This window comes from Orbicella faveolata, unplaced genomic scaffold (genome assembly GCF_042242905.1).
Source record: "Orbicella faveolata isolate gen_17 unplaced genomic scaffold, um_ofav_v1 contig_47, whole genome shotgun sequence".
Classification (NCBI taxonomy): domain Eukaryota; kingdom Metazoa; phylum Cnidaria; class Anthozoa; order Scleractinia; family Merulinidae; genus Orbicella; species Orbicella faveolata.
In genome coordinates this window covers 13,093,886-13,120,729 of record NW_028301577.1, presented here as the reverse complement: position 1 = coordinate 13,120,729, position 26,844 = coordinate 13,093,886, and the positions used below count along the sequence as shown (strand labels likewise).

Sequence of the window (26,844 nt, the reverse complement as noted above, 5' to 3'; positions counted from 1 at the left end):
AGAAAATCAATTCATGGGTTTCCTTTTCTTTCCTAAATGGGTATGGGGCTCTGCTTGGCGGCCCCTATTATGTAGTACATCATATGAAAGTTAACAATATTGCTAAAAAAATTTCCTTGACTATTCTTTTTCTGGGTTTCTTCTGAGTTTTGAAAACTTGAGACTATGGTTAGGAAGCTAACAAAGGCTATCCTTGGATATTTATTTAGTTTTTCAAACCATCACAGCTTGTTTGTCCTTAAAAAAAATTGTTCTGCACAGTTTATGCATGTCAAACACAAAAAATCACCTTGGATTAGAGTTACTTTTCGTTTCTCCTTTATTGGCTTTTTCAATGATTGACACGGTTTGCAGTTAGTATTTATTTCATTGACAAGGAATTATTAATGATCTTTTAGCAATTTAACATATCTTGTATTACACTCACTAGTTTTACCTAATCACGTAATTGGGGAAATTCTCAAAATATAATTTTAAGTAGGATCATGCCAGCACAGTAAAAATATTTGCTTTATAATAATTTGTGTCTTAATTCAAATAATTTAATTGTCCCTGCCTCTTTCCTCTTCCAATACAAACAGTTATTTATATTACAAAAATTTCACATAAAGAGTAGTTATATATGATAATGTATGACCGGACATTTGACTGAGAGCTGTTGGGAATAATAATATTGTTGCCCCTTGCCTGCAAAATTTGTTTTATGTCCAGCAGATGAAATCATACTTTCCTTCGTTCTCCAAAATACAAAACCCTTGGGTAAGTCAAATGATAATTGTGTTGCCAAAATTTATTTGTTGAATAACTAAATAAAAAACAAAGCCACAAATTTTGTCTTTGAGTCATGAATGTGAACTCCTTGGTTCTTAAGGAGAATCTGAAATAAATATTGCATATATCAGTGACGTCGCCCTTTTGACTGTCCAATAAAGTTTATTTTAATTACTTTGGCATTCATGTAATCAAACCCTTTCAAGACAAAAGCGATCTCAAAAATTAATAATAACACCAGACCTCTTATTGAGCCAACATACCAGTAATTAAACTAAGGTACAGGATTATATTTGGAAATTTAAGAATAGTAATTCTGTCCATTATTCTATGAGAAACAAAGAAGTAAAGATTGTTCAAAGCATTTGTCAGCAATTTCACACCTTGAATTTAACAAGGTTATAGTTCTCAGGGCTAAAAAAAAAAAGCCGCCCAGTCATCTGGGACAAGTAAATATTCCTGCCTGCCCTTTCATGATTGGCAAGGGCTTGGGTAAGTCCTTTACAAACTAAATCAAAAAATAGCAACCTGAGACTTTTTGAGAGCTACATGTTATTGTCTGAAGGGCAAGCCAGAATTCAAGTTTTTTTTTTCAAGCCTTGGTTCTGTCATGCTACATTTTGTAATTCCTACTTTGTTAACTACAGGTAAACCCTGAAAAACGTAAACTGACAACCACGCTATTGATTCATGTGTACCAAAGAAAGTCGAGATACCAAACAGAGATTATTTCAGTGCATTACTTATGAAAAACCACAATTTTTCATGCAAAAAATGTTAAGTTGGCTCGACAGAAACCAAGCACTTTGGTTTCATTCAATATAAACAATAGTTAAATGTGACTTAAAAAATTCTTCAGAAGTTAACTTGCTTATGATTGTGCAGGTCTGTTCTGGTACTTGAAGTCACTTAACCACATGGCATTTCTGGTACACCTATTGTCTTACTAACTTTCTGTTTTAAAACAAACAAAAGTGTTGTCATGTTTCCAGCAAACAGTGTGAAAAACACTACACTCAGGGCCAGCACCTGCAGGTTAAGCAAATCAAAACAGAATACATGTACATTAGACCCAAAAATACAGGGATTTGGAAATCTTCAGCAGGGTTAAGGTTATCTTAGGAGGTGTTTTGGAAAGTGCTCAGCTGATACTCACAAATCTTTGGAAGGGTTCAGGTGATCTTTGGAAATTTTCAGAAAACATCTAGTAAGTATCTTCAGCTATCTTGAAGTTCAGAACACCTTGGGTGAACTTCAACTGCCTTTGAAATACCTCAGATAACTGTCGGAAGTCTTGAAGTGTCTTTGTACTGAATTCAGAAATCTTAGTTGTAATTTGCACTCAAATTAAAACTTTGCACTCATGTTACACCTCTTCACTGATATTACACTTAAACTTCACTGCTTTTAGCCATCAGAATCAAGCAATTTTTCAGTTCTTCAGATAATGTTATTTTGATTCCCATAACATCTCTTTCCTCTGCTCAATATTGTTAGCTTGTGTGCAGGAGTAGTGTCAGTGATGATGGTGCATCAGCATTTACTGTTATTCAGTTACTCACAAATTTGTAAATTAAATCAAATTAAATTACCTGCCACTCAGTGCAATCAGGGTGGAAGGACAGTCTGTATAATGTGTAAGCATTGTACAGTTGGAACAACTGTTGAATGTAAAGAAATAATTACATTAACTAACACGTGGCCTACTTGCAATTGGCTGGCAGTTGTAACTGCATAATGACAACAATTTTTAAGGATCATGTAGACAAAAGCTGGCAGACAGTTGGAAAAATCACCATATATTTGCCAAAAACGTCTACAGGTTGAAGAGTAACTTTTTAATTTACTTTCCTTTTGTCTAGAGATGCCAAGAGACATGCTAGCATTTACCAGTCAAAATATATATTTTATCTAGTTAACACTGACACACAAGATACTGAAAGAACATCCTAACATGGGATCTTAAAAAAGTTTATCTGCCTCAATAGAATTATTTAAATAGACTCAAAAAGGCAAAAATTAATGGCCTAAAATAATTATTATGTATGGAATTTCCACAAAATCTCACAAACTTTGCCTGTTCAAAAACTGCCCACCTGCCTGGAGGAAAGTTAATTTTTCTTCTTCTAATATTAATTCAAACTCCACCATTTCGATTGTAAAACAACAACACAAAACCAGTGTACTTGCATGCCCCCTTCTGTTACCAGTATTATTATACACTGCAGTCACCATCTGTCTTCTCATTGGCTAAAAGCCTACAGCTAATTCTGGGAAACAGCGCAACCTAACAGATTATTCACTAATCTGCCAGCAGATTAGTGAATAATCTGTAGGTTGCGCACACAATGCATGATTTCCAAGAGCAATATCAAGTTCACGTAAGACCATGGCTTGTTGAAAATATACTGTGTTCAGTGCGATAATGCATTTGTCGTTATTTTCTTTAAAACAATGTACAATAAAACAATTGAAGGGGTGAGTGCAAAACCATGCTAAGTGACGATTTGGGTGAAAAAAAAAATTTTCGCGAAAGGGCTTGAATTTTTGCATGCGGTCTTCAATGTAATAGAAAAACGTGGTCCTGTATTTTTGTCGCTGGTTTTTGCTTCGTTTATAAAGACGCCGCTAGGAAAACCGAGTGGTTTTTCTGCATACGCAATATCTCGAAAACGAAGCGAAGCTTAGCGGAAAAACTACGGGACATTGTTAAACATACCTAAACAAAACTGTATGGGAAATTTGGAGCGTTTTCGACAAAGTTCACTTTTGATTAAAATACCTAGCGCCCTTTTCCCGCCGAGGTCTTCAAATAAACAAAGCCAGGCCTTTGTTATGATAAACAGAGCCGACCCTTTGTTATAATAGCCAAGCCAAGCCTTTGTTATAAGTCGAAGTCTTGCCTCGGTTTATTATAACAAAGGATCGGCCCGCCGCGACCACAAGGACTTTGATTTTACTTAGAAACCAGCAAAATGTCAATTTCACGCAACTTATATAAGATTTAGATAAACATATACAGGCAAAAACTAACGATAGATAAATCCGACGTTTCGGCGACATCTTGGCGCCATTGTCAAGGGAAACTAATTAAATATGCGATTTCAAGAGTAACTAAGAGTTCAGAGTTTCTAATTTGCATAAGTTAGACAAAGACTTTAGCGCGAACTGAGTCTGATTGTACATTTAAACACGGTCGTAATTGTTTAATGAGTAACATCTCATTAATGAGACAATCAAACTTGTTGTGGCATTTTTTCAACACGCTAAAACAATTGCGAAGGTCATCCGGAATCCTGCCTGCGTGTCTATTATCATAGTGATTGCGTACTGACGAGGAGTTCCCGACAAGCGAACCTAAGCCTCAGCTCATTGATCAACAATGCGTTGTGTATAACTTCAAGTGTGACCAGTGCGATGCTGGTTATGTCGGTTACACCCGTGGCCATCTGTTCGTACGCGTTGATGGACATAGAAGCAAGACCTCGTCAGTACGCAATCACTATGATAATAGACACGCAGGCAGGATTCCGGATGACCTTCGCAATTGTTTTAGCGTGTTGAAAAAATGCCACAACAAGTTTGATTGTCTCATTAATGAGATGTTACTCATTAAACAATTACGACCGTGTTTAAATGTACAATCAGACTCAGTTCGCGCTAAAGTCTTTGTCTAACTTATGCAAATTAGAAACTCTGAACTCTTAGTTACTCTTGAAATCGCATATTTAATTAGTTTCCCTTGACAATGGGGCCAAGATGTTGCCGAAACGTCGGACTTATCTATCGTTAGTTTTTGCCTGTATATGTTTAAACTTATATAAGCTCAAATTTATTGATTTCAGGTCAAAAGTGGTTAAAACGTTGACTCATGTTAACGCGCGACGGCAAGGATGTTGATTTCTCTTAGAGAGCAGCAAAATGTCAATTTCATGCAACGTAAAAGCTCAAAAATGTCGATTTCAGGTCAAAAAAGGTTTAAATGTTGATTTCAGTTAACCCGTGACGGGAAGGTTGTTGATTTCACTTAGAAAACAGCAAAATGTTGATTTCACACAGCGTATAAGCTCAAAAATGTTGATTTCAGGTCTAAATAGGTCAAAATGCTGATTTCACGTTAACGCGTGACGGCAAGGATGTTGATTTCACTTAGAAAACAGCAAAATGTTAATTTCACGCAGCATATAAGCTCAAAAATGTTGATTTCAGGTCTAAATAGGTCAAAATGCTGATTTCACGTTAGCGCTTGACGGCAAGGATGTTGATTTCACTTAGAAAACAGCAAAATGTTAATTTCACGCAGCGTATAAGCTCAAAAATGTTGATTTCAGGTCTAAATAGGTCAAAATGCTGATTTCACGTTAACGCGTGATGGCAGGGATGTTGATTTCACTTAGAAAACAGCAAAATGTTAATTTCACGCAGCGTATAAGCTCAAAAATGTTGATTTCATGTCTAAATAGGTCAAAATGCTGATTTCACGTTAGCGCTTGACGGCAAGGATGTTGATTTCACTTAGAAAACAGCAAAATGTTAATTTCACGCAGCGTATAAGCTCAAAAATGTTGATTTCAGGTCTAAATAGGTCAAAATGCTGATTTCACGTTAACGCGTGACGGCAAGGATGTTGATTTCTCTTAGAAAACAGCAAAATGTTAATTTCACGCAGCGTATAAGCTCAAAAATGTTGATTTCACGTCTAAATAGGTCAAAATGCTGATTTCACGTTAACGCGTGACGGCAAGGATGTTGATTTCTCTTAGAAAACAGCAAAATGTTAATTTCACGCAGCGTATAAGCTCAAAAATGTTGATTTCAGGTCTAAATAGGTCAAAATGCTGATTTCACGTTAGCGCTTGACGGCAAGGATGTTGATTTCACTTAGAAAACAGCAAAATGTTAATTTCACGCAGGGTATAAGCTCAAAAATGTTGATTTCAGGTCTAAATAGGTCAAAATGCTGATTTCACGTTAGCGCTTGACGGCAAGGATGTTGATTTCACTTAGAAAACAGCAAAATGTTAATTTCACGCAGGGTATAAGCTCAAAAATGTTGATTTCAGGTCTAAATAGGTCAAAATGCTGATTTCACGTTAACGCGTGACGGCAAGGATGTTGATTTCAGGTAGAAAACAGCAAAATGTTAATTTCACGCAACGTATAAGCTCAAAAATGTTGATTTCAGGTTTAAATAGGTAAAATATGGCGGCCGGAAAATAGTGTTAACATCTGGAACTTACTTTGGTTATCTGGGGCAATGACTATCTGCACTGAACAAATAAACATCAAATAAGCACTTTTCCAAATACAGCAACGTCTTAAATGGCTAAAAATCACGAGATAAATACATATTTTTCGACAAACGCGATCGTAGCTTTATGTCACGCACCGCCTAACAGTTTAACAAATTAACCCTTCTGCGCAACGTACGGGTCTCCATACATCTGCATATCCGCTGATCCCAGAAGTTCAAAACACTACAAATCATGCCGATATGAAATAAAATCAAAGCAACCTGGATCACAGATCTATGTTACAATCGATCGCTACTTGTTGGCCATTATTATCTTTAAATGAAAAAAGCCGAAACAATCTAGTTACCAGTTCGAGAAACGCGAGTGGAACGTGATCGCAATGCATGCCGGGAAGGGTCTTTACACCTCGTGCGCGGGAAAACATGGCGGTCGATACAAGACAAATTTTATCACTCAAAAACCAGTTCTCGCTTTCCAAACTTTGACACTAGCAACGCTTGGCAAATGGGCCACAACTCACGAGAGGGTATTTTTCTTGGGCAAGAACTGCTCTTGGACTTTGCTGCCTGGCTTGATCTGACTTCGAACGCCGATAACACGATTACGGTACATCAGCTACCTTCGAAGTTTCAGAACACATTTTGATTCTTTAAAACGTGCTGATGACTTACGGGTTTATCGAGGCTTTATGATGCCTCTCAACCACCAGGCAGGCACACAAGGTGCTTAAACACAATGCTTAAGATATTAGTTGACAGAGCTCTAATGCGGCACATCCCTTTTTAGTTCGATGGTATTTCGTTTGCCGCTCGATCGATTCACGTGTTGTGCTCACGTCACAATAGCCGATGGAAACAATCTGTTCCCAGATTTCCGCTCCATATATGCTGTGAGATTTGATTTTGACTTCATACACTATAAACAGTCTGCCTGTTTGCTGTTCAACAAATAAACTCCTAAAGACATGGCTAGGAAAAGCCAAGTATTTTTGCATACGTTATAACTCGAAAACGAAGCAAAAACCAGCGACAAAAATACAGGGCCGCGTTTTTCTATTACATTGAAGACCACATGCAACAATTCAAGCCCTTTCGCGAAAATTTTTTTTTTCACCCAAATCGTCACTTAGCATGGTTTTGCACTCACCCCTTCAATTATTAGATTTGGTTTTTCTGATATCTGAAATAATCACGGTCTCGGCTAGTGTTATCAGCCTTAGCCTTTGGCCTTGGCTGATAACACTTACCTCTACCTTGATTATTCCAGATATCACAAAAACCTCATCCAATAATTGTTTATAATCTGCACAATGCTTGCAAGTGCTTGCAGCCTTATATCATTCATTGCCAAGGCATAGTGTACAATACTTTTAACACTTACGTAACCCACAATGAGAAAGGGTATGACAAACCCAAGTCCTCTCCACATCCAGCTGTGAAATCCCTCTGCAAGCATTTATAACTACCTTTAGTTGCTTGCTTTGACAACAAAAGAACATTAAACAATTGATCTCTATGACAAAAGATTGCTTGCAATGTAGCGAACTTGCAATTTTGCATATTTTTTCAAAATCATATTAATTAAAATTTGTGCAATTATATTAATATTAGTGCATTTACAAAGCTAGACTCCAGCCACAAAAAAACATTTCCAAATGGAATGAAAACAGACTGAGTCACACACATTATTAAAAAGTACATTGATCAGTAAATGCAAGCATAAAATAACAGTTTGCTTTGAAGGGCTAGTAGATTTATCAAGCTACTCAATAAGTCTTACCAGTGGCTGTCAATTTAGTCCTTTGGTTTTTTGAATTTGTAGGTATCTTTGAGGGTGTGTTTCAAACAAGAAATGATGAAATGGCACTATAGGGTAAGCGTAAGTGTCTGTTAGGGATATCCCTTACAATAATTATTATTGAGAGCTACTCACTGACAAGTCATTGACATTTAGGTTAATCTGAGTGCTATTTAATTGGCTTACCAAAGTACTAGCTACTTAGGCTAACCATAGTTTCATTTCATCATTTTGCCATTTCATGTTTTAAACACTCCTTACTTCAGACAAAGGCTCAAAGCCTGAGTTCTGGTAAAATGGCAACTGTTTAATACTGAAATATACATTAAAACAATAGCCGGGCACCAACCTCGAGTTACATCCATGCTGTTGCTAATACCCAGTGCTCTCAGACGATAAAGAACTCCAGACTGATATCTGAACTGCAGCAGCTGAACAAAGCCTGGATATACAAAAATATTACCTGTTAATCAGTGATTATCTTCCTACTGAAATGTATTTATAGTCAATGCCCTTTTATTCAAGGACAGTGTTTAATGGAAGCTGTCCATAAAAGGGCCATTTTATTTTATTAATGGAAGGTGTCTGTTTATGTTAATTATAAACTCTCTTTCATGTCATCACCACGCATGTAGCAACCAGTGTATGCACAAAAACAACATCAAGAGATTTGCTTCAAAGTAAGCGACACAGCACAATAACTGTTTGACTGTCTTTTCCTAAACAAGCACAGTGATCTCCACTTTTTAATGTGCACATTAATTTAAGCTTAATGTACATACTTACTTAGGTACAGAGAAAAATAGAAGAACTGTCCTCTAAACATCTGATACACTCTTCCATCTGGCCTGAATGGACGTAAAAATACTCTTAGGCAAGATTAATCATAAATTAGGTAAAGGACAAAGTTTCTGTAGCATGAAGCAACTATAATTATGTGGGAATAAGCCACTGACGTTTGATATATGAAATATTCTAGCATGGCTTTGAGGCTTTCAAGACAAACTTCAATTTATTTTAATTGGTGTTGTTTTGGGAAGGTTGTGTGTAATACCATCAAATATACAATGGTCTTCCTGTATTCTGATTGACTGTATTTTCTACTGCATGGTATAAAGAAACTTACCAAATGAGAAGAAAGCCTGATAAAAGGATGGACAGGTAGTGATGAGTCACCCACCAGCCCTTTATCCTAATATGTAATAAAACATATATAAAAATAATTATAACAAATAATAAAACACAGAAAACGATAGTTAAACACTTTTTTATTTAAATTATAGAAATGTTAGATAGAAATACCAACAAAAAATTGTCCTGTTTTCAGTGTCACATACAGGGATGATGGTACAGGAATATCCAATATCATGGATGCATTTGTAACACATTTAAGTTGGTAGCATAATGAACATTTTACCCTACAATGGTGCTAAAAGGCTGCCGCACACTAGCTGGTTTTTTGTTGTAGAACTGCAGAGTTTTTGTCGGGGTCAAATCGGGTTAAAATTTGTTGGGCCATCAGCTTGCTGCACACTAGCCAATTTTTTGTCGTGACTTAACCACGTTGAGGCTTGGGGCCGAGTCATCCAAAATCAAGATGGTGCCTATTCCACTGATGTGACTCTCGTGACATTTCCTAATTGGTTAAGGCATGTGCGAGCCCTGACAAATTGTCTTGGTCCACTGCACACTAGCTGACAAGGCCTGAAAAGACGTCTTGAGATCTAGCACTGCCAGATATCTCCCAACAAGCCCAGATCTTGTCGCGGACTTGTCTGAATTCACCACACACTAGCTGACAGTCAAATGAAGATTTTTTGTTGGCCGACAAAAAATTGGCTAGTGTGCGGCTTTAAAGCAATAGAAACATTTTTTTTATTCTTGTGATGTCCTAGCCTCCTACACAGAATGATGCTCTTTGGGCTCATCACACAATCATGGAGGGAAGAAGATTGCGTGACAAGCCCAAAGAGCATCTGTAAAGGAGGCTAGTGATGTCCAAGAAAGTTACACTACAGGCAAAATAATGAGCAAAATGACCCGATTAATACCGTGAGCCATTGGCAATCAAAATATGTTCCTGCAGAGTTAGTGTACTGTAGTACCACAACAACATGGCATGGAACAGGGCATCTGCTAGCCTACAAGACATAAAACCAAGAGTTCTAGAACCATGATTATCCAACTTCTCTAATCAGTGATAAGATGGGATAATATCCATTCAGGGAAAGAAGCATTACTCCCACTCTGATCATGCAATAGAAACCAAGAGTTAAATGCTGCACTTCATTACTTGGCACTCAGCCCTGGTCTGTAGGATTGGAACAGGGGGGTCGGGGTGAAGTCTGCATACGAACCAAGTGGCCCATCAGGCTGGAGTTTATCCTAGTTCTGTAGCATGAAGCAACTAGGAGTATTTCTACTTCCCCCTGAATGGGATACCGGTACTAGTCCATTGCAGGGTTACCCCCAGCATTAAGTTTCCCCTCATTAGAGTACAAAAAGTTTGCTTGTAAGACAATAAAAAAGATTATTTACTGACAGCTATCTTTATATTTTTAGCACCCAGTGGTAAGTTTTTCCCATCACCATTGCACCTCTCATGGTGACCACACAGAACAAAGAAACACCATCTGCACAATTAAGGACACTGAATAATAAATTAATACTCAATCAAACAGAAAAGTGCTAAATTTATGGTCTGAGATCATGATTAATGTCTACATAAACAAACTGTCATCAGCTATTGACTATCATTAATTGACAGTGCAATCCAAGCGAAAAGTATTATTTTTGTGTCACAAAACATAGTTACAGTTTTCTACACACTCCAAATAAAAAACAACAAATTCAATTCATCAGCACTTATTTTTGCAGGTTTCACCAACCATCATGAAACAATTTTAACGTTTAGGAAACTGCTGACTTTGGAAATAATCAAAATGTTACATGATAAAACAAAGTAAGCAGTAGAATTTCAAGAATTAGTTAATTAAATACCTGTAGTTGAAGATATACAAGTTTAGGATGGTAAACACCATACTGATAACTGTCATTTTAAATTTAAACCTCTCATAGTCATTTTTGTATTCCATCCTGAAAAATAAACACATTGCTATCACTTTCATTTGTAACTTCTAATCTATTTCTGAAGGATAAATACACTGTTAGCAAAATTAATATGAATAATCAATAAATTATAATTTAAATGCTAATTATTAGTTGTTAATCAATTACTTATTATAATTATTTATTTATTAATACCCAACATTTTTACAACCCAATTTGCTTGAAATAGTTGTGTACTCAAGGCTGTGCTCTAGAAGTGCCTTGGTGTCACAGGCAACTAATTTTTGCCTTTGGGTGACTGCAAAAACTTACCTTTTTCACATAAACTTAAGTGCTGGCACCCAGGATTTCATGGTTAGGAACTTTTGGGTGCCTCATAATTTTTCTTAGCCCACAGCCTTGACACTTGTCTATACTTCAAGCAAATCATGCAAGTTTTTAATGTAAGGCTATTCAAAAGACAGAACAATGAGTACAACAACAAAACTACATATTAATTATTTCAACACATAGTTTAGTGCTGTGCTGTGCTTATTGTTGTGTAATTTGAATACTGATCATGTTATCTTCAGTATCACTAAATCAAGTCACAGAAAATCCTACAACTAGCCACTTACTTTGAATTATAGAGTGAGACATTGATATTCCCTAAGCACAGCTTGAGGAATAACCTGCAAAGAAAGAAAGACTAGTTATTTCTTTAAATACTGATTAGTTACCACCTGCAATAAAGCAGTGTCCTTTAGACTGACATACTGTAAAACCAAAACTAAATAACATCTGGCCTATCACAGCAAAATTATCAAAAATAATGCAATAATCAATCACAACATGTAGCAAAAATCACACAATAGGTGTCGAGCATGGGAAGATCAAATATTAATTTATATTATTTTATTAGCAAGTCACCATATTGGTTTTAAATATTACTTTATAAAGTTTTTACTATATAAACTGGGGTGTTTTACATTAAGATTTCCTGCTTTGTGAAAAGTCGTAATTGAATAAAATAAAGATAATTTCCCAGTGATGATACTGATGACATAACTTGTGATATCATTTCTGACCCCTCAACTGAAATTTGTTGTAGTCTGTGGCAATCTTTGATTATCTTCTGAAATCTTCGGTCATCTTTGGAAAATGTCTGGAAATGTTCGTGTGGCCTTTGGACAAGTTTTAGAGAATCTTTGGAAATCTTCAAAAAGCAGTCAGAAATCTTCAGAAAATTGTTGAAAAGCCGTTCTTAGTACATGTACATCTAGGTTTAGGTAATAAACAAAATAATGCATGGTTGGTTATAGATATGGAATATATCTTCTCCTGGTCAACTTTATATCTCCCTCATTCACTGTGCTCGCTTGTGAGATATTGAATAGCCCTTATGCACAATGACATCAGACAAGCAGATTTGACAACCAACCCTCATTTTTAAATTGCAAATTGCAAATTTTATCATGGGCAAATTCCCAAAGCAGCAAAGATGAAAAGAATATCTTCATGAAAACAGCATGGAGATGCCAGAGGTTTGAGAAAATTTCTCGCAAACGAGGCTTGGTGGTGAATGTTTAGCATGTGACATGATCATGCATACGGCCTATAGAACACTCGAAGAGACATTCCATATCTGTGCGCATACATGTATGTATTTTTCTTTATTTGACATGATCACTTGCAAAATCAAGAAACTGAATGTTCGCTTTGATTACTGGTAGTTAGATTGCATTACTAATAACTATGAGTCCCTGGAACCAATCAGAGTCCTAGTTGCCAACAAACAAATGTCAACCAACCTATATTACAATGACTGTGATTTCTGTGATTATTTTTTGTTATTGTTTTGTTGAAAGTTAAGTTGGATAAGATAGAGAAATTATGAGTTAAATTCAAATATTTAAACACTTACCCTGGTTGCGAAGGAAAGCTAGTTTCAAAATCCTTTATTCTTCTTTCCAACTCAGTTATCTTCAACTGAAGTTTTCGAATGTGAGCTTTCTGTTCCTCACTTAATGATCCATTCCTAAACCTGTGTATATTAACAAAATCACATAACTTTATGTCCACCAGAGGCAAGACAAGGGAAAAACACAAGCCAGACTAGGGAAAAGACCATGTGATAAGTAAAGGTGCTATAATTAAAATAAATCAACTAGACCATATTTTGGACCTTAGAGTATCCACTACTTCTGTAAAGCTTAATTCTTTAAGTCTTCTTGGTGCTGAAATGGACCTCAGCAGGGCATACATTTTACTACCCCTCAAAATAAGTATGATCGGTTTACACTTCTCCGATGAAACACTGTTTGCTTTGAAGAACAATTTGAGTTCTTCCACATAATTATTTTCCAGTCACTGCTTGGTGTAAATTCCACCATGTTTACCCCAAATATGATGGACGCACCACAATACTTGGCTGCCCTGACACTCCTGGTCAGGGTATCTGACATCTCATTGCCCTTTGCTGTGTTTATTTCTCTTTAATACTATGTTGTTTCAAGTTAGAACACAACACAAACCAGATATTTATTTGAGCAAAACTGATTAAAAAGAAAATTATAGTGCTGTAGAATCTTTACTTATAATGTGGGAGTGACCCTGGCCTGGGTAATTGTGTTGTGTTCTTAGGCAAGAAACGTATTAACTCTCACAATACCTCTCTCCACCCAGGACGGTGTACATGTATACATTGTTAACAAAGTTAACTTTGTCTAATGCCTGGTATAACCCTGCAATAGACTAGCACGATCCCACCCAGGTGGGAGTACAACTACTCCTCATCACGTCGTGCTTTAGAATCTGGAGATAAGTGCACCAGCTTGATCAGGGCCACTGGGCTTGAATGTAAACTTTTAATAATTATGTTCTGGTACCTACATACCTGTAGTAATAATCACATCTTTATAAACAGATACATCCTCTAACAGGACACTAACATCTAGTCCCAACCAACTTTGTAGATATTAGTTTCCCTCTAACAAACACCTCTTGCAAATGAACATACAATCCTTAGCATGATTGCCAAGGTCCAATTTTGAATCTTCACAGCAAAACGAAATCTAGCTCTCCCATAAGCAAGTGCTTGTTCCTGTATACAGTTGTACAAGGTTTAAGTGTCTAATGAGGCCTTATTTGACTACAGGCATGAGGAGATGTAATGAAAATAGTGATGATAAATATCTAAACTTAGACCAGAACATGTGGATAGGTTGAACCATGGAAGGAAAGTTGTGAAAATGCAGTAACACAAAAGGGGTTAACATACCGTTTCAGTGATTCCTGAAAGTCTCTGAGTTTTCTTCTCTGCTGGTTTACGGCAGAAACACAGGATTTTTGACTGGAATGAAATTCATCCATTTTCTGCTGATAGTCTTGAAATTTTGTTTGCTAAAAATCACCAAGACAGAGAAACGAATGAAAGACTGGATATACATTTAAGATTCAAATATGTACACAAAAGTAAATGTTCTCTATATTTCATGGGAGTGTTCAGTATAAAAGTAGTGCATCTAGACTTTCAGGGACAAAAAAGACATCTGGGTTCCTGAAGTAAAGATATAAGCCTACAAGGCTATATTAAAAGAGTACCAGTGTCTGATAAAAGTTTTGGTCCCTTGATTCAGGTGTCACTTTTTCATCCAAAAAGTGGTGGTCTGAATTCCCTGCCTGGGTCCTCTCCTTAATCTGAGGACATAACTTATCATTAAGTTAACATAATGGGTGCTTAATTCCATTTATAACAGAGCAACGGGTCAGAGACCATTGGGAATTATTGAGGTAAATGGAACAACATTTTCTGATCAAACTGGACCAAGAAGAATGACTCTTACCATTATTTATAATTCCTTTTGCGAATTCTCTACATAAGTGAAATCTACTGAAGAGAAGCAGGGCACTGAACCAGTTTGTCAAAATGGGACAGCAAATTTTGGTTGGACCGGTCTGACCAATCAGAGTGGGCCACCTCCAGAGGTGGTCCTGAATAGTCTGGTTAGACCGAACTGAAACAGACCTCTCCATTTGACTTTTGACCAAAATAACCAGAATTTTTGGCATAATGGAAAGCAACCAATATGTCATTAAAGAAAAGAAAAAATGTAATAGAGCCCAGTCTTTTATTCTCCTTGAAAATCAGAAGGTATGCAGAATTTGATCTGCTTTGTGAAATAAAATTGATCTTTTCGTCAGAGACAGACCCAACCTGCAGTTGTCAAATGTCAAAATGTCAAATGTTGTTGTTTATAGTGGTCAATGTGCTCAGCTACACCTAGCTAGTTCACAGGCATGCCACTTTAAATGAAGGAAACAAATGTATCAACTAAATGTAATAGGCTTAAAAATCCCAACCGGCGGGAGGCAGACCAGTTGGCTATATACAAGCATGACCGAGGAGCTGAACTAGGGTCTACCGAGAAACAACTCCAGCTAAGTGGTCAGAGCGGGACTTGAACCCGCGACCTCCAGATTTCAAGTCCGGCGCCCAAACCACTCGGTCACACTGCCTCCTGCTGGCAAGCTGTACACTCAAAAGAAAGATAAAATTCGATACAAGTGTAGGGGTATGGTAACCTTCACAGATCCTGGCCTTAGAAAGATATTAAATGTTGCATGGATGCTATGAGATGCTATACCACGGGCTAGTTTAGTATTTAGTTGATTTAGAAATTTCTTCTAATCAATTATATATAGTTTTGAAGGAGGGGGACATGGGGGGGGGGGGGGGGGGGGTTCTGAACACCCCAACACTGCAAAGAAATTAACAAACACCACATCATCGCAAGAAAAGTCAACAAAACACTGTCACTGCCACTCATATTTTTAGCGCCATGATTCGTTCATCTACACTTAAAACAATACTTTTACACCTCAACAATTTTCCACAAAATAAACACATTACAACGCTTTTCATTGCGCATGTGTCGATACTGCTGATGCGGATGAAGAAAAAAGAGAGAAGCCTCGAGAGATGGCCTTTACCCCAGATCCCTCTCTTCTTTTACATGTACCTTGCTCACTTTTCCTGGTGTATAAACTCACAGACTGAAGCCCTATCTTGACTGGAAGTATTGCTTTCCGGAGCTAGCTGCGTTTGTGTTTGATATCAATAATTGTTTGCAAAAATAGAAGGTCAAGAAAGTCGCAGGACCTGGGAGTGGGTATAGACCGGTATCAGAATGACCTCTAGACAAAGCTGAATAGCAAAAGGAAAAAAGAAAAGTAAACGTGTGTAATTTACAAAGCTTCCTTAGCTTAGAAAGCCTTCTTTCTCCCCTGCTGACACGACATCTGAATATACTTTGTTGCCGGTAGTTTTCGCCACGTTTTCATTTTTTGTGTAGAAAATAGCTGTCAATAAAAATGCAGTCAATAATACATCATATTCAGCCTTGGCGTTTCCAGAATTTCCAGGATTGTTTCAGTCTTCGCTCCTCCACGTGTCTACCAAACACTGAGCTCCGGTTGGCAGAGGTCGATTGTCAAGTTACGTATAAATAAAAACAGCTTCGGATTGGCAGCCAAAGCATGTTGAAGATTGACTAGAAAGTGATGGTCTGTATTTTGTTACAAATTGTTAACGTCAGTGGTACGTGTTTGTCATAAATTAGCATGGATTAACGAAATTTACATGCTAAAGTTAGGTCAAATTTAGGTTTGAGAATGGTAAATCAAAAACCCCCAGCACCGCAAACAATTTCATTTCACCGAACACCGCAGCATGAAAAACACAAACATCGCACACTGTAGGTTTTGAGATCACTGCAACACCGCAAGTTGAGATTTTATTCACCGCATCACCGCATTAAAAAAAACATCAACACCGCAACACCACAAATCCCCATGTCCCCCTCTTGAAGTGACTAGATTCTAATAAGATTGGTGAACAGGAAAAGGGGGCATAAAGATGGAGAACTGCTCAGGACTTCTAAAACTTAGATATGGTTCAATATATTTTTTTCAATTTTTGTGAACAACATTATTGCTTTTCTCAACTTAAAAAGCACCAATACGGAAACAGTCATCCTGGACAAATTTAAGCTTAAGTGTTTAAAATGCATCCTAAGACCTAATCCCTAGTTGAAATTTTTCCTGACGTGAGAAATATTTAATATCTTGCAAGGTATTACTCATTTCATTAAAATACGCAAAAACATTAACTGATATCTCAGAGAGCATCATAAATAACTACTTAAAGTGAAATGGACAAACTTAACACATTGGTACTTTCTTTTCGATGAAGATCGACATATATATAAAGGATTTTGTAATTCATTAAGATGCCTCTGTGTGTTAACATGTGGCGATAAACCTTTTGCAGCAAACTGAAAATCAATCACAGGCGGATGACAGCAAAAAAAACCGTTCTTGTGTGGTTACCGAACAAAGGCGCGAGGTAATTAAAATAATCGTTTATGCATGGAGAGCGCTTTTCTTGTCCGTGCGGGTATACGTTACACCGCGCTAGCCACGGTACTTACTAGTGTCAAATGATCAAAATCGATCATAAATACTGTAACAATGACATAAAAATTTTAAAACCTTGAACTTCTGTGTTTCCTGTTCCAAGACTTGCCATTCTTCTTCCCATTCTTGAAGGCTTGAAATCTCGGCAATGGCCGCCATTATGGACTTGCAGCCACTGCATTCTCGCCCCAGTTTTTCCTTCGCCAAACGACGTTGCGTGATGTAAAAAATATCCGACGTGACTTACGTGACGGTTCCAAACATTTATAAAAGTAAATTTAATTGACAAGTTGTATACACATTCAATCGAAAATCTTTGTTCTTTAATTTACTTATTTAGTACTTTTCATTTAATATTTCTCTATTTCTTTTTATACTCAACTGATTTAATTTTTATTTTATTTTTTTATTAGTTTCTTATCTAATATTTCTTTATTTCTTTAATATTTGATATTTTTAATTTGTATTAAGTAAGTACTGCAATTAAAATATTTCAGACCCTGTTTAGAGATTATCTAGTGTCCTTGCCGCTATACAAGTAGCCACATTGGAATGAAGAAATTTCATGCTGTGTTTAGTTGTATTTTATTGATTGGGATCAACCACTAGACCCAGGCCACTAGATTAGCCCTTGCTAGCCATATGAATGATTTCAACTAGCCACAACTCATTCCCTATTTAGACGGTGTTCCCTTTATTCTTTATTTATAATGCATTTCTTTGTCTATGCTAATTTCGATTCTTATCTATGGCCTCTGTGAAGCTGAGTTGAGTTAAATAAAGTATCCTGCCTTGTCAAATATCGTATTAACTCGTGAATCAAAATTGTAACACAAAAGCTAAGTCTGAATTTGTAGGAACACACAATATAATGTCATGGTTGAGGTTTCTACCATATTTGTACATTTCCTTGCGCCGTTGATTTTGACTGACAAGTTAGATCATCAGGTGTATAATATACCGTATTAGTTTCCACTCTCTACATCTCGTGACGAACACGGAATTCCCATAAACGAACGGAAGTGATCATGTCTAAAACAGGACGGGTCTACAAAAAGGCAGCGTTTGTCGCAGCTTGCATTCTGCGCGCAGTTGTACAGTAGCTGCAGTGACCAGTGTGATCGCATATAATGGAGTTTAGATCGCTCTTTGGTTGCTCGTGCTGATTGGGTTCTGCTCTCACGGTATGTGAAATCTTCATTCGAAACGCCACAACTCTAAACTTGATTTTAAAGTACACAGATCATCTAAGGCAAACAGATTCGAAGGTATCAATGAAAAGTTAGGATTTCACATGTTAGAAGTGCATATTATATACCAACAATTAATTTCAAAATAGACAATTTCGGCAATTATGGCAGTGACAATTATGCAGATTATGCGTGTTCTTTTACACGTACTCCAGGCATACGTTTAATTTTCTTCTCTGTACTGTATAGAGCAGCATTTTTTAATGCCCTCCTTGCCTCGAGAGGGTTTCTGCGGTCTGTAGGGTCGACTAGATATCTAAACTGTGGTGATATAATTATTTGCGCTTATAGTTGTAAATTCCGTGATAAGGTCTTTTGGACTCCTTTCCTTTGCGTGGGTGGAGGAAGCTATTGTTTTCTCGTGACTTACAAAAATACTGCAAGAATTATTAGCAACTTATATTAGCTCAATATTAACTTGAGCGTTTAGACCAATTCTGATATATTTTAACAATCCAAAGACGGGAAAAAGATCCCGCTATGATACGAATAAGATGTCGAAGGGCGTGAGGGAGGGTGACCCTTACAATACTTGATTGTTGACCCAATTTAAAAACCCTAACACGAAAACTAACCCTAACCTAAGCTAATTTTCTGTGCTACCCTAAGATGCTAAGCTAACCCTAAAATAGTGAAACGTTGTTTAACCCTGAATTCTAAATCCCAACTCCACACGCGTGAGTTAGTCTTTCCGGTCAATTTTGCGTTTTTATTCAAGGTTGCGTGACTGTGCGTCTATTGGTTTAGGCCACGTTACGTCGGAGAAATTTGAAAAACGCAGCTTTATTTCTACGGTTGGGGCAACCGTCCACACTAATCCGTCACGAAAACGGAGTTTTTCGTAAACGCTCCTCAAGCCGGAGGAGTTTAAAAAACGCCTACTTTGCTTTTTAGTGTGGACGGAACGAAAACGATGACGTCACGATAAAACGATGACGTCACGATAATCATGTGATTTCCCTGGCCGAGTATTACTCAAACACAATTCCAAACTGACTGGGGATCGTTGCGTATTCAAATTTCTCTGGCGTAGTGTGGACAGGAACCATTTGATGGGTTTTAAGAGTGAAAAGTCCTTTCTTATAATTTCTTCGACGTAGCGTGCTCAGGGCCGGCTCAAAATACACTGCACCCAAGTATTTTTTTGATTGATCAAACTACGCTCATCAGTATTAGGTCAAGCTAGAGCGGTTTTCAGTTGAGTATCGTAAAACCAAAACCAAAGTAATTACTTACTAATTAGACTACTCAGTCAATCTTAAACCATAGGAAAACCAAAACCAAAACCAAAACCAAAGTAATTGTCTAATTACTTTCGACACTCAACTGAAAACCGCTCTAATATAGTAATTTCTTCGTTCAACTAGGAAATATTTATGCTAGGCAGTGGTTTGTCTCAAGAGTTGATGGGACTTCCGCCATTGACTGCGGCCTTCAAGCATCTCACCCATGTAAAACAATCCTCGAAGCTATCGCACATGCGCATGACGGTGACATCATCAACATGGATGGCACAGGTACGTCACGTGACCCTTATCGTTGTGAGTCTGACGTGTTACTGAAGAGGAATTAAACATACCAGGAGTGGTCATGCGCAGCTACAAGACGCGAGCGTTTATTACCTGCAAGAGAACGAGCTTTCGATTTTTATGCGGCTCAAGGATTAACGTCTTTTTACAAGGAATTACCTTTGTTAACATTTCCTTGTATTTTGTTGAATGTTCTCTAAGGATGGATGACTGCAGTTTTGAAGACGAATTTGATACTGGGTTGTCTTTGAGCTTCGCTCTTAATTCTACAGCAGATATTTATCTCAATGGATGCAGTTTTCAAAACAACAGCGCAAGCAGTCTAAAGATTTCCGGCAACTCTGTGCGTTTGAACATTTCGAATTCTTCGTTTGCTAACAATACGCTTCACAATGTAAACGACACCCTATTTGCAATGTCAACAAAAGACTTACAAGTGCCACAGATGAGCAGGTTCACAGTTAACTTCTCAAACGTTACGGTCTCACAAAACAGCTGTCCCGGTCATGCATGCTTTAAAATCGTGGCTGGTATAAATGTAAAATTAATGCTAGAAATGGATCAAGTAAGTTTTGAGAACAACCAGGCTGGAGAAAGTATTCTTGATGTTCATGGTTCGTCAAACACGTACGTTGAGTTTAAGTCAACGCAGTTTAGAACGAACGCTGGCAGAGCGATCAACCTACACGATGGTAGCACCCTTAAGCTACAAATCACCAAGGCAACGTTCTATGAAAACGAAATAGGAGAGAGGAGAAACGGAGGCGCTGTTTCTGTCAGCGGATTCACACAGAAGGCTTTTGTTTCTCTGTTGCGGTCAGACTTTATTTCCAATAAAGCGGCCGCAAATGGTGGCGCATGCGTTTTCTATGATATGTTTTTGTTGATACTAGATATTGAGAGTTGCCAGTTCGTGCAAAACGAAGTCTGCATCTCAGGCGGTGCTTTGTCTGTAGGCAGTAATTACAGATGACAAGTAAATGCAATCGTAGACGTTCGCAGTTCGCAGTTCAGTGATAATATCCTCCATGTCCTTGTCTTCGATACCTGCATCCGCTACAAAGAATGCAGCTTCCAAAGAGGTGACAACTGGCCAGCAGACGTGGGAGGTGGTGGCGCGCTGGCTTTGTATGTATTGAACATGAGGCGTCTGTCATTAGTAAATAGCACTTTTGTTAACAACACGGCACAAGAAAAGAACTCCGGAGCAATGCGAGCTCAGCTGGGTACCCTTTATACGGATACTGTTGCTCTTAACTGCGAATTTATTCGAAATTCGGGCGGTTCATTGTCTAGTACCATTCAGCTGACTATCAGTAATCCTCTGTGGGCATTTCGGCCAAGAGTGACCATACGACACTCCAAATTCCTTGAAAACAAAGGAAGCAGTACAAGTGTCTATGACATTTATTTGTTTCCAAGCTACTTGTTAATGAGTTCCTGTAAAGTGGTAAAAAATTCGGGCGGTGGTATATTCTTTGGAACCTATTCCAGCACTTCCAATATCCTCGTGGAGAATTCCATAATGAGCGACAACTTAAATTTCGCCTTCTATATTTACACGGATCCAAACAAGATCAGTCATGGATCGCGCTACCAATTCAAGAACGTTTCGTTTATAAACAACAACTGCCAAACATGGAGTTCTATTTTTCGGGTTTCTATGTATCCGAGCCAGAGTTTCTTGCTTTTCCAAGTAATCACATTCCTCAACAATTACTGCAAAGCAGGAGTAGTAAAGATTTCCGTTGTGCCGTCCAGTTCCTGGGGGCCGGTCACACGCCCAGAAAACGCGTCGGTCACCTTTAACAATTCAGAGTTCCGCGGGAATTCAGGAGTTGCTGAAAGCGCAGTAACAATATTTGATGTTAAAACGATTGATATTCAAAGTACTAATTTTACAAACAACTTTGGTAGCACGGATGGTTCCCACGTGCGTGTTCAAATGCGCTCAAGCAAATTGACAATTTACAAAACAAATTTCTACCAGTCAAAAGAATCCCAGGTCTTCAACACCTCAAGGGAACAACCATACAATGGATTTTTAACGGTGACGAGCTTTGGAAACATCTCAATCCGCGAGAGTTCGTTTGTTTCGGACCCGTTCAGTACAGATGGAGAAGCTCTCCTCTTTGTTAAGGGAGCACACAAGGTAGTCATGAACGATTCTGTGCGAATCAAATCCCCGTTCAGCACTAAGCTTAACCTGCACAATTTTACGCACCACGAATACGTGTCAGACTACGTGCAGGCGTTGATTGTGTCGTTTTCATTAAGCACCGAGTCATGTCCCATGGAGACCTACAGTCTTAAGAGAGGCAGCAGTGAGGGCTTCACGATAGAGAACCATGTGAAATGCCTTGCTTGCCCAACGGGTGGGAACTGCACGTACGCTATTTCCGCAAGGCATAATTTCTGGGTCTATCCCATTGGTGACAAGGTTTACTTTAAGTTTTGTCCCCAAGGTTACTGCTGTCCACCTGTCAATCAGAGATGCCCCTATCAAAACACCAGCTACCTGCAATCTGGTTGTCAAGGAAACCGGACGGGGGTTCTCTGTGGAAGATGTAAAAAGGGCTTCAGTGACACGCTGTTTACGACTAACTGTGTTCCGGTCAAACACTGCACCCATTATTGGTATTTGATCCTTATTTTCATCTGGACATCATTGTTTGCTCTGTTTCTCGTTCACCAGCCACCAGTGTTCGAAATACTGATGAGAAATGTAACATGGTTTCTTCCAAGGCGCGAAAGGACGATTTACGAAGACTACCTCAATTTGGACAGTGATGCTAAAAAAACAGTCAACGGTACAAGTTCTGGATACTTAAAAATCCTCTTTTACTTTTATCAAATTGCGGGAGTTTTGACCGCTTCGTCTTATGGCGTGAGAGAGGTTTTAAAAGATAATATTTTATCACCACTTGTAAGCCTTCTTGACTTCAAGATTTCCGTCCATAATGACTGGAGTATCTGCCCCTTTCCAGGTATCACCCCACTTAAGAAGGCGCTGTTTCAACTGGTAGCTGTGATTGCCATCTTTTTGTCGATCCCAGTTATTTACCTCCTGCACAGCGGTCTAAATAAACTACGCAAGCGTACACCAGCTCTTCCACCATGTGGTTCATACCTCGCTGCGACTGTGGAAATCGTGTTGCTAGGATACTCAGCGGCAACTGGTACAGCAATGAAACTGCTGAACTGTGTACAAATACAGCACGTGTCTCGCTGGTATTACGACGCCGAAATCACGTGTTTTCAGTGGTGGCAAAACGCCTCTTTTGCGGGAATAGCCCTGTTCTTGTTTCCGTTTATATTTACATTGTATTTTGCTTCATTGCAGCTATATCAAGGGCAGATTTCTGCGAAGATTTTCCTACTGGCATGTGTTTTCCCCCTACCACATCTTCTCCTTGTCTTCGTTTCTCACTTAACCAGAGTTATTGCGCAACGACGTGACTTTAGAGAGATGGTATCTCCTTCTAGCGTTGTTGATCATGAAGAAGAGGACAAATGTACGTTTGCTTCCTCCACCATAGAGCATGCAGTACTTGACGTCCTTACCGCTCCATTTTGCAAGCCACAGGATAACCACTCCACAGGAAAGGTTTACTGGGAAAGCGTTCTCATTGGTCGTCGATTTCTTCTTATTTTAATTGGTTCGTTTTTGGAGCATGCGTTTCTCCGCTCTGTTCGCCTGACAATCGTTTGTCCCGTTTTTCTTTTACATCAGGTGTACCAGAAGCCCTTCGTCCAGTTCCGCGCCAACCTTGTCGAGACCGTTTCCTTGGCAACCTTGGTCACCGTAGCAATCCTGAACGTTGGAGTGACATCGTATTACTCAGTGGGAATTGAAGCTGGAGGTCTCCAACAACAGTATGTTCGATTCTTCCATTTGATAGAAGCAGTCTTACTGGGATTCGCGCCTTTCCTGTTCGTAGTTTTTGTCTTCTTGTCGTTGGTTTCGCAGTTGGTGAGACTAGCAATAATTCTAATCCAAGCAACACGATGGCTAATTTTTAAATCAAAAACGCGTAACCACAGGCCTCAGCTAGGTCAGGTTCAACCTTTGCTTGCTCCCGAGAGTTAGTTTTATGACGAAATTTGTATATGGTCTAGGAAAATACATTATTAATGCTCATTTGGTTCTGCTGCAGCCAACTTGAAGGCTTAAAGGGGCTACGTCACGGTTTGGGCATCCTCAAAAGTTCAGCCTAATTTTTTCAAGTTCGTCGTTTGTAATCCGTGTCAATCTTCGCCATCCTTAACCATACTTGTTCGTTTATGGTTTCTTATCATCTCTTTGCTGTTTTTCTATCTTAGTAAACTACTATTTTCAGCTTTCTTTCAATTTCAAAAGTAATTTTGTACGTGGCCAAAATAACTCAAAATACCGTGGCTGAGCTCCTTTAATGCAAGTGACTACAGTAGGATAGGTCCTGAATTGTAACTGGAAAGAGGACATTCTACATTTGAGCCTAAGCAAAGACATAATGATCTAAATCACAGCTACTGGAAGTCAAGTGTTTTGCTCTTAGGCACGTACTCAATGGTACGAGTAAAAGCACGCCACAAACGAGACAATTTTCCGCCCACGGCCCTCTCCGGCGTTCAATCCGAGATGGTGTTTAGTGACCTCCATTCTGGAGTTGAAAGGTGGAGAAAACGCTAAGAAGAGATTGGTAAGTTACAGTTGAGACGCAGTCTCGAACTCTTCCATTGGTCAAACTGTCATAAGTTTATTCATCAGGTAAATGTGAATCAATGCTAATGTATTTTTGAAGTATTAATTAAACAATTGTTTCAAATGAAAATGTGTTTTTTTTCGCTGCTAGATGACCGAATTATAGAGGGGACAGAGAGAAAATCCAAGTTCTGATCTTTTTGACTTCTTTTCTGACGCTATAAAAGCGTAATCAAATATTGTTTTGCTTCGTTTCTTTCACCGTCTGTGTCTGAGTTTTATTGATGCATGGCTTTTTTTTAGCTTCAAGAACAGAGTTCTACAATACTTAAGTCTGCATTGAACTGGATAACTTCTAAATGGTGGCTGGATAAGAATTCACAAGTCTTGGTTCCAACAGTAATTTAATTACAACAATCTTTGGTACAATACAAAGCTGTCATTGACCCAGTAATTGTAATCTCATCATAACCCATAAAGAGAGGAGTCTTTTCCATGAGTTTTGGGTGCGAATGACTACGTTTGCTTTATGTGACAAAATCAAAGTTGGCTTTTCTTTACGCTTAACATTAACACGGGTCGGAAAATAGTTACTTAATGCCCTTACAATTTCTCCCCTAGCAGTGCTAATGCACAAAAACGTTAAAGATACCAAATGTACAATATTCACTTATTCTAACAATGACCAGCCAAATGGTCAACCAACGACTTATCAAAAGAAAAGATTCTTTCAAAAAAAAAAATCCCTTTGTACCCATACCAAAACTACAGCAAACGTTTGTAATCCCCGACTAACCCTCGAAGTCGGTGGACTAAAATTAAACTCCATTTTCCCTTATTTTAAATTTCCCGCCGTAAGCTAAAAGTGAAAAAAACCTTTACTACAAGGCTGTTGCTATAAGAAACCCAGTGCCCATCCATTATATCTTTTAGAGCTTGAATTTTCTGCTAAGCCATATTTGTTCCATATAGGCTCCAATTCACTACCATATTTGAAACGTTTCGCAAAAAACGCAAAATTGAAAATCTTGGTTATAAACAAATATGCGCCGTTTACATTCCTGACATATTTTTGCGAAATAGAGCAAGTACCGCAAACACGATTTTTGCACTTTGAAAAGGAATGCATACAATATCCAATCATAGATAATTGAGGGAAATGGTTAGGAAACATGACAAAGTTCTTTGTTATATGTTTCTATTGGCTATTTTGGGGGTTGACCCTGCATAAAACCTGGCAAAATACAAAAGGTGTTTACGTGTGCTCATACAACTAACCAATAGAAGCATTGCGATTATGTAATTCATGCATAGTCAGTGAGCATAAAACAAAAGATATGCAGGATCAAGAGCCTTCCAACATAAATCTTGGTCTGTTTGTTTGATTCTTTGCTGTTTACCGGCCTTCCTAAACATTTCCCTCTACTAATTATTATCCAATCAGTTGATTATCTCCAGTCTACAAAGTCTTTAGAATAGCGTTCTCAGCAACATTGCTGTGGTAAAGTTTCTCTCCCCTACTCAACTAACGCTGGTAAATAAAATGGATTTTGACAATTAAACCACTGTAAAATGATGTTGCGCACGCTCAGCTTTGATTGACGAGGAAGGTTCCAGAACAGCGGTCGGGAAACGAGAACCATGGAAAGTTCTGATTAGAAGTCCGAACACATTAGACCTCCAGTTGACTTGTGCAAACAAAAACTCGGCAGATTTCCATTCTTGTTAAAACCAATCAAAATCGAGCCCGAAACGGAACTTTCGAGAGTTGCTCGTTTTGTGAGGCTTGCGCAGTAGGGAACAAAGGAAGAATCGAGGAACGAGATTGGGAAGGTTCAACATCCTATACATGCCTACCCATTCGCGCTGAATAGAGATTAAAGCGTCACAAGTAAATTCACATCTTTGGCAAGAGAGGATGAAGAGTAAGAGAGTTAATCCTCCATATAGACCTTTAATATTCTCAAGGTAATCCCGCTTAAGTTATTTTTAGATTTAGTATCCAGTTCTCCCGCGGATAATGTTGCCACACG

At 38.2% G+C, this 26,844-nt stretch overlaps 1 protein-coding gene and 1 pseudogene across 2 annotated transcripts; one reads left to right on the top strand and one right to left on the bottom strand.

Moving 5' to 3' along the window:
- Positions 1 to 295: 295 nt before the first annotated feature.
- On the bottom strand, positions 296 to 17,540 carry LOC110058865 (transmembrane protein 120B-like). The gene is made up of 12 exons (XM_089280463.1): positions 17,424 to 17,540; positions 14,152 to 14,273; positions 12,796 to 12,915; positions 11,510 to 11,563; positions 10,824 to 10,919; positions 9,875 to 9,964; positions 8,950 to 9,015; positions 8,610 to 8,671; positions 8,173 to 8,265; positions 7,407 to 7,471; positions 2,364 to 2,432; positions 296 to 1,800 (listed from the first exon to the last, which is right to left on the bottom strand). Exons 1-12 carry the CDS (start codon positions 17,505 to 17,507, stop codon positions 1,681 to 1,683), a joined length of 1,041 nt encoding a protein of 346 aa, XP_089136589.1. The 5' UTR covers positions 17,508 to 17,540; the 3' UTR covers positions 296 to 1,680.
- An 802-nt stretch (positions 17,541 to 18,342) lies between these two features.
- Positions 18,343 to 26,067, top strand: LOC149097227 (uncharacterized; annotated as a pseudogene). The gene is made up of 3 exons (XR_016204300.1): positions 18,343 to 18,532; positions 19,966 to 24,877; positions 25,115 to 26,067. The product of XR_016204300.1 is annotated as an uncharacterized LOC149097227 (transcript).
- Positions 26,068 to 26,844: the final 777 nt, after the last annotated feature.